At 35.1% G+C, this 9532-nt stretch overlaps 1 protein-coding gene across 1 annotated transcript; it reads right to left on the bottom strand.

Annotated features, from left to right (window-relative positions):
• Positions 1-349: 349 nt before the first annotated feature.
• On the bottom strand, positions 350-7425 carry LOC137619518 (uncharacterized). Its single transcript, XM_068349604.1, has 2 exons — positions 6919-7425; positions 350-5534 (listed from the first exon to the last, which is right to left on the bottom strand). The coding sequence occupies exon 2, from the start codon at positions 5425-5427 to the stop codon at positions 1357-1359; it is 4071 nt and encodes a 1356-aa protein (XP_068205705.1). The 5' UTR covers positions 5428-5534; positions 6919-7425; the 3' UTR covers positions 350-1356.
• Between the last annotated feature and the right edge of the window lie 2107 nt (positions 7426-9532).

The following is a 9532-nucleotide window of genomic DNA, read 5'->3' as shown; positions in this document are numbered from 1 at the left end:
GTATATATATATATATATATATATACATATATATATATATATATATATATATATATATATATATATATATATATATATATATATACATATATATATATATATATATATATATATATATAATATATATATATATATATGATTACACACATAGGCTATATACACTATATACATATGAATATATATATATATATATATATATATATATATATATATACATATATATATATATATATATATATATGTATATATATGTAAATATATATATATAATATATATATATAATATATATATATATATATATATATATATATATATTTACATATATATATATACATATTATTATGTGACGAACCACTGTGCAAACAATTACCCCTTAACAATGGGCGGTAGTTCTCTTCACACAACAAAATAGAAGTCATATGGGTAGACTTCCAAATTCACTTGTTTCTTATTACGAGTGTATAAGATTGTTGATTATGATCAAATGTATCTTCTTAAAGCTGGTTGCAGACAACAGAAGCACCAATAGCAGGATAATTGGAGGACAGGAACAATAAACTATGTTATAAACAAAACTTTAATCTTACGTTAAACAAAACAATGAAAAAGCACTTCAAAACAACAATAATAAGCAATGCAAAGTGAATGGGTGAGTAAGGTAGATGAATCTCGTGGTGAGAACAATGTATTCTAACAAAACAATAAATTTGGGGTTACCTTATAACATGTAAGGTAAGAAAACAGGGATGATTTACAGCAGGAAGGCGAGTGTAAACAAAAGATAATGGGAAGAATGGAATGAAGATGGCGCTGAAATAAGGTGATGTATTTACAAAGAAAATGGAAAAATAAACTTTAGACAAATCAGATATGTTAACATATGTACAACATATGGGGATATCACAGTCCCCCCTTGTTTTTGTTTTTTTCCATTTCCCGAGGATCAACCGAGGTTATCCTTGATAATGAGTCTGCCACAATGTTTTCTCGTCCTGATATGGCGATTACTTGGATATTATGTGCAGATAGTATGTATGACCATCTTAAAAGTTTAGGGTTGAGAGTAGTGGACCTATGGAGATGCGACAGAGGAGAGTGGTCGCTGTAGACGTAGATCGTGTCTTGTCCATCAACATAGATCTCGTATCTCTGGATGGTAGCTACGATGGCGAATAGTTCTTTCTCCACAGTGGGCCAATTTAGTTGGGAACCCATAAATCGTCCACTGGAATAAGAGACTGGTAACAGATCAGCTAGTGGGGGCAGGTTTCCTGTTATGGCTGTTATTGGAGCAGGATGCTGTAATAAAATGCCCCCATATCCAAGATCACTAGCGTCTGTTTGGAGATAGAATGGTTAGAATGGTTTGGTGAGGTTAGGTGCCATTAATATAGGAGGAGATGACAAGTAAGTTTTTAGCTGGTTAAATATTTGATCATGTTGCTGGCTCCAAGAAAAATTTACTTTTGAAGAAGTTAAAGCAAATAGTGGTCCTGTGAACGGTGAGAAATTTGGACTGAACTTAGAGTAATATCCTACCATACCTAGAAATCTTTTTAATTCCTGTTTGGTAGTTGGAACAGGATAAGAAGTTATGGCGCTAATATTTGCATCATGGGGTAATACTTTACCACTGCCAACTCGATGACCAAGGTAAGATACCTGACCTTTGCAAAAATTACTTTTTGCTACGTTGATCGTTAATCCATGTTGTTTCAACCGTGAGAAAACTTCTTTTATCTTTTGAATATGGTTTACCCAGGTGTCAGAGGCAATAATGATGTCATCTAAATATACAAATACTTTTTCCAAGTCCTGTAAAATTAAAGACATTACTCTTTGGAAGGTGGCAGGTGCGTTGGCTAATCCGAATGGCATTAAGTTATAACTAAATAAGCCAAATGGAGTGATAAATGAAGAAATTTCCTTTGCCGTTTCTGTTAATTTAATTTGGTAATAACCCTTCAACAAATCTATTTGGGTTAAGTAGGTCGAATTACTTACTTGGTCAATGATATCTTGTATTCTTGGTAGAGGATACGAATCTTTAATTGTTAAATTATTAATCTTCCTGTAATCGGTACAAAGACGAAATTTACCATTTTTCTTTCCTACTAGGAGACATGGGGAAGCCCATGGTGACGCACTGGGTTCTGCCAATCCTTCTCTTACTAAGTAGTTCACTTCTTCTTTCATGATACCCAATTTCTTCTGTGATGTTCGATAGAAAGCTTGTTTAATGGGTGCAGCACCTGGTTGTAGTTTGATGTCATGGTCTAGCATGGTGCATCTGCCTGGTTTATCTGAAGTTATACTAGGAAATTCATGGAATAAAGCTACTAAAGATTTACATTTTGATGCAGATAAGGGTTTTAGATAGTCTGATAAGTTTTCCAAGATCTTTGAGTTTTGAGAATCCTGCCAAGATGCAGTTATTGGATCATCTGTAAATTGATCCATAGGACAATCTATGTATGGTATGGCACTAGTAATCATTACAGTTTTATTTTCAGCTGTTGAGAGAGACAAATAGGCCTTTAAGAGGTTTATGTGGACTAATTGAGTAGACTTACGCTTATCTGGAGTGGCGATTATATAGTTGGTTGGCGAGATACGTTGAGTGATGGTATAAGGTCCCTGGTATTTCTCTCGTAGGGGAGAGCCTGCAATCGGATGGTATAGCAGCACTGCTTCTCCTACTTTGAAACTTCTGGTTTTAGCCTTTTTATCATAGTTAATCTTCATCTTCTCTTGAGCTGTTATCAAGTTAGTTTTGGCAATGGAGTGAAGATCTGAAAGTTTCTTGTCGAGTTCTGAAATATATTGGGAAAGAGGTACCTCATTATCTCCCAACTTCAGGATGCGTTCTTTGACTGAACTGAGGATAGTTCGTGGCCGTCGACCGAAGAGTAGTTCAAAAGGTGACATACCAGTAGACTGATTTCGAACTCCTCGTATGATGTACATGATCAGTTCCAAATCGCAATCCCACTCGTTACCTGAACTATGGATGTATTTCCGGAGAAGATTTTTAATGGTCTGGTGAGTGCGTTCTAATGCTCCATTGGTCTGTGGATGGTAAGCTGAGGATGAGACTTGGGTTATATGGTAATCTTTCATAGCTGTTTTAAAAGCATGACTCATGAAATTGGTTCCTTGATCACATTGTAGTTCAGTTGGAAATCCTACAACAGTAAATATGGACACTAGTGACTTTAGGATGTTCTTGGCTGAAATGTTTCTTAAAGGTACTGCAAATGGATAACGCGTAGTTGGGCATAAGGCCGTAAGCAAGTATTCATGTCCCCTTTTTGTCTTAGGCAAAGGGCCTACACAATCTACTATGATCTTACTGAAAGGTTCTTTAGGCACAAGTATAGGTTTTAAGGGTGCAACTGGTACTTTTACATTAGGACTACTTACTTTTTGACATGTTGTACATGTTTTTACGTACTCTTTAATGTCATTCTTCATGTTTGGCCAATAAAAGTCTTGACTGATGCGTTCATATGTTTTAGTGATACCAAGATGAGAGTCAGCAGAGTGGGACAATTCTAGGATCAGAGGTCTTATATCCTTAGGAACAACTATCTGGAATAGATCCTTCCAGGTTTCTAGATGACTGTTCTTGCTGGACCTGAATTTTCTCATTAGTACATTATTATTAATATAAAAATAAGAACACTTGTTGGTATCCTTTGGTTTCACTTGGTTGAAACACTGCTGTAGAGTGACATCTTTCCTTTGTTGATAGCTAAAGGAATCAGGCTGGATCTTATATGTACTCATCAACTCGTTGAAATCCATAGGTTCAGAGACTGGCAACGGGTTTGATGATGATTCAGTAGGGGTGTCCTTTTTACTGCTTCGTGTCACTGCTAAGCATTCCTCCTGTACAACTTCACCTGGAGATACTGCTATTAAGTTTGTTAAGACAACAGAGTTAGCTATGTCATTACCCAGGATTACATCTACATTCTTGCATGGTAACAGTTCTGGATTTACAGCTACTTCAGTAGTTCCAGAGAAATAAGGACAATGAAGGTTTACATTAATGAGAGGCAACATAGACTTACTGGTTAAGTCATTAACTGCAACATACCTGTGAGTTTCACCTTTAGGTCGTATTACTTTAGGAGAGACGATCGTTTGAGAGGATCCAGTGTCTCTGAGTATGGTTACAGGTTTACCATTTATTTTGCCTGAGCAAGTGAAGGGTGCAAACGCTTGGGACTCGTGTGATGCACAATGGAAGGTCTTTTTCTTCTCCACCTTAGGTTTTGGTTCCTGTTTAGGCAGATTCATTTGCTTAGGAGAGAATTGAGGGGGATTAGGTTTTCTCTTTAAGTATGAAGCTGCACAATGTGGATCAGGACATTCTGAAATATGATGTCCTTCTTGTTTGCAGTATGTACAAGTTTCCTTAGGTCTAGTTTCTCTATATGGGGTTTTACCTACTTTATGAATAAGAGCATAGTCATCTGCCTTTAAAGCGGCTTTCTTAGGGTCAGATTCATTCTGCTCTCTTAGATACACATTAATGCTACCTGGTATTTTCCTTAAGAACTCCTCCATTACTATTAAATCTTTCAACTGCTCGAAAGTTTTGACATCTACTTTGTCTACCCACTTCTGAAACTGTTTAATCTTTCCATTCATAAATTCTAAAAAGGTCTGCTGAACTTGCTTCTGACTATTACGAAATATTTGCCTATAACCTTCCGCAGTAATAGAATAAGCATCAAGGATTGCCTGTTTAATTATGAAATAATCATGTTCCTCTAACATAGTGGCACATACAGATAATGCTTTACCTTTAAATGAGTTCCGGATGATCAAATACCATTTGTCCTGAGGCCAATTGAGATTCTTGGCTGTGTCTTCGAACACAGAAAAGTAGTTATCAGGTTCCCGTTCTTCAAATGTGGGCAGCAATTTCTGCACCTTGCCCACATCAAAGGGTTCGGGAATTAGCTTACCTTCTTCCTTTTCTTTCAGTCTTATAAATGCCAGATCCCGTTCTGTTACTGTGGCCGCTTCTCTCTCAATCTGCAGCCTAACACGGAGAGCGTTGTTTTTCTGTTCACTTTCTTTTTCTTGTTGCTCCAAAGCAGTAGCAGCAGCTTCCGCAGCAGTTTCCACCTTGATACGTTCTAGGGAAGCAGCAGCAGCAGCCGTGCGCTCAGCAGCAGCGGCTTTCCTCTCTTCTAACTCAGCGGCGGCAGTTGCGGCTCGTTCAGCAGCAGCGGCTCTTTCTCGTTCTACCAGAGTTGCGGCAGTTGCGGCTCTTTCAGCAGCAGCGGCTTTCCTCTCTTCTACCTCAGCGGCGGCAGTTGCGGCTCGTTCAGCAGCAGCGGCTTTCCTTTCTTCTACCTCAGCGGCGGCAGTTGCGGCAGTTGCCGCTGCAGTTGCCGCTTGCATCTTCATCTTTTCCAACTCCAGCTGTAGACTTAGTTTATCCAAGTCACCATTTGGATTGGTAACTGTTAGAGCTCGAACGTCAGCCAATTCTTCTTCTGGAACAATATCTTCATCTACAAGGAAGTTCAAAATATGACTGAGAATAACACATTTTACGGCAGTTGCGGGAACCTGTACATCATAATGGAGAGCTAGATTCTTTAGGTCAGTTTTTGTGGCTACTGTGAGAGATTCCACATGATCCCGTGGTGATACAATAAATTGTTGCAAGTTGAAAGGCATTTTGAATGTCGCCCGTGGCGCAAGATAAGTACAAACTAAAATAAATATACAAACTTTACAAGAATAAGTATAAGATCATACGATCGCAAAATAACAATCTTTCGATCACAGAAATACAAAACAGCGATCACAAAATTACAAGATCGAGAGATCACAATATTACAAAATTATATGATTAGATCACCTTACACAAAAATAGCTTGAATACAAAATTAAGTCTCGCGAAACTTACGATAATACTATTAAAACTTTTATTCACAATTAAGGACCGAACAATTATTTTTTTTATACTCGAGATCTTGAGCACGCGGCTAACTACTTCATAATTACTCAAACGACACGCTTAACATCACAAACTTTTACAACAATTTTACCGAATCGGTAAACAAGGCTTTAAAACGCAAAGGTATTTTTTACTTTAAACATACCTAATTAGCACGTTCTAGTTTACATTTCCTTTTAATTTATACCAGCTTAATACGATAACTTTTCAATGTTACATTTTAATTTATATAAATACTATATTCTCGTTATGATAAAGAATCTAGTTAATAGTCAACACTTAGTTTAAAGTAATTGATTATCAGAATAATGCACAAACTGGACAAAATACGTAGTATGCGCTTTATAGATATAACAGGAGTAATTTAACACAAGTATCTAAATATTCATTTACCGACACGTAAATGTTATTTGTACACCAAAATAGTACTTTTAACACCAAACAATATACAAGTTAATTTCCTGACTAGAAATAACGATTGGAATTACGAAAATCTCCGAAATTGGAAATTGGCTAAATTCACTTAAGAAATTTATATAACAAAATAAATCACTATAATGAAATAGAGATGGAGGAAATTTCACATATTATAATGAAACTTAATTTAATAAATCACATATAATGAAATTTGACTTATTTCCTAAATATCACTTTTGAATGGCGATTTTAAGAAATGGCAAAATCTTAGGGCTTCAGATTTTTTTTTTTTTTTATGAGAAATCTCTGGGATACGAGATTTGAGTAGGCTTAACTTTAAAAGCTACCTACTGGGGGTATCTTCAATTAATAAGGGTGGTTTAGAAGCTGGACAATCAGCATACCTAAGTCTTAACTATATTAAGCGTGACTTGTTCCTCTTACAACCAAATGACTACCCAGACATATATTATACATAAATGTCTAATGAGAGGGAGACGAGACATCTACCTTACCTTGGAATTATTACTGTCGTCCTTTATCCTTGGTACGCCACAACACAACACTCGATACTGTTCATAATCACTGGAACTGTTCTTTCACGATTCAATCACTTGATATAAATTTGATGAATCATATCACACATCAGATCGCACATCAGATCGCACATCAGATCCCGGACAGGCCCCCAACTATTATGTGACGAACCACTGTGCAAACAATTACCCCTTAACAATGGGCGGTAGTTCTCTTCACACAACAAAATAGAAGTCATATGGGTAGACTTCCAAATTCACTTGTTTCTTATTACGAGTGTATAAGATTGTTGATTATGATCAAATGTATCTTCTTAAAGCTGGTTGCAGACAACAGAAGCACCAATAGCAGGATAATTGGAGGACAGGAACAATAAACTATGTTATAAACAAAACTTTAATCTTACGTTAAACAAAACAATGAAAAAGCACTTCAAAACAACAATAATAAGCAATGCAAAGTGAATGGGTGAGTAAGGTAGATGAATCTCGTGGTGAGAACAATGTATTCTAACAAAACAATAAATTTGGGGTTACCTTATAACATGTAAGGTAAGAAAACAGGGATGATTTACAGCAGGAAGGCGAGTGTAAACAAAAGATAATGGGAAGAATGGAATGAAGATGGCGCTGAAATAAGGTGATGTATTTACAAAGAAAATGGAAAAATAAACTTTAGACAAATCAGATATGTTAACATATGTACAACATATGGGGATATCACAATATATACATATATATATATATATATATATATATATATATAATATATATATATATATATATATATATATATATATATATATCAGCATACATGTGCCTTTGTTTGTAGAAGATAAGACAGTCGACACGTGAAAAGCATAAAATAAATATCATAGCCAAAAAAAGAAAACACTTGATGGATGATTGTACTTTCATTTTGTAAATAATGTCACCGGACTCATAATGAAAACAGGAATAACTAGAGGGGCACTCAGCAGAGCGCAGACCTCCGTCGCGGCAGCTTATTTCTCGACCTTTTGTTCGACCTTGACCTTGACCTTAACATGTATTAATTGCCGTGGTTTTTCATACTCTCATATATGAACCAAGTTTGAAGTCTGTGTGGCTACGATGTCCAAACTTATGGCTGATTACGTGAACTGGATATTTTGCTTGACCGTGACCTTTGACTTTGACCTTCCAAAAAATAATCATTTCCAGGTTTGCAAATAACAGTTAAACCCTGCAAGTTTCATTACTCTTAAGATTAAAATTGTGTTGACCTTTGACCTTGACCTTCCAAAATCTTATCATTTCCAGCTTTTTACATAATAATTAATACTTGCAAATTTAATTACTCAAAGATTATAATTATGGCCAGAAATCTGATAACAAACAAACAAACAAACACACAAACATGGACGAAAACATAACCTCTTTCCAACTTCGTTGGCGGATGTAATAAAGAATGAAATATACATATAAAAAAGGGGGATTTAAAAACGACCAGTATCTCAAGGATTCCAAAGGATTCGGATTTAAGATAAGAGGATTTATTTCCCAGTAATCCCGTTTGATTCAATTTTCTCAAATCAGATTTATCTAGGATTATCAAGAGGCTGTCCGCTTTGGAATTCATTTTCTTGTATAAATACAATATTCTTGTATTTTCATTTTCATTGAGAGTCTGATGATGTTATTTTCATGGCAAAAGTACTAATAACTATCTAATTATTTCATTTTTCTTTTCGTGGTTATAATACCCACATGGATTTATATGCAGTATAATTATCCATATATGTCTACTGTATATGATATATATATATATATATATATATATATATATATGTATATGTATATATAAAAGTATGTATATATATATATATATATATATATATATATATATATATATATATATATATATATATATATATGTAAATATCACCCACGAAAGGCATTTAATACCGAATTCTATCTTGGGAATATAAATCCACTTGGAATTCCTTTTATGGTAACAGCTTCTGGCCGGGTAGAGATTCGCACCCCCACCTGTTCGGCTGGAAACCATGCCAGCAGGACTCTACCGACTGAGCTATCAGTCGGTAGAGTCTCTGCTGGCATGGTTTCCACCCGAACAGGTGGGGGTGCGAATCTCTACCCGGCCAGAAGCTGTTACCATAAAATGAATTCTAAGTGGATACATATTCCTAAGATAGAATTCGGTATTAAATGCCTTTCGTGGGTGATATTTGCATTGATTAAAATCACGTGTGCTTGTGATATATATATATATATATATATATATATATATATATATATATATATATATGTATATATATATATATACATATATATATATATATACATATATATATATATATATATATATATATATATATATATATATGCAATACAAGGTCATTGTCAAAAAAGCATCCTCGACCAGGGTTCGAATCACGGCCGGTCAGATGATATTGTCTTTGAGTGATTTCGCCTCGAAACTCTGATCCCGAGGTCGCTAAGAGAATCCAGACATTAATGTATTATTATTATTATTATTATTAATATTATTATTATTATTACTATCCAAGCTACAACCCTAGTTGGAAAA

The sequence above is a fragment of the Palaemon carinicauda genome, chromosome 26, assembly GCF_036898095.1.
Source record: "Palaemon carinicauda isolate YSFRI2023 chromosome 26, ASM3689809v2, whole genome shotgun sequence".
NCBI lineage: Eukaryota > Metazoa > Arthropoda > Malacostraca > Decapoda > Palaemonidae > Palaemon > Palaemon carinicauda.
The sequence above is the reverse complement of the archived record's forward strand: the minus strand, read 5'-3'. Positions and strand labels throughout refer to the sequence as shown.

What these genes read in the sequence shown, in the direction of transcription:
- LOC137619518 (XM_068349604.1), bottom strand. Translation starts at nt 5,427, where the DNA reads ATGAAGATGCAAGCGGCAACTGCAGCGGCAACTGCCGCAACTGCCGCC.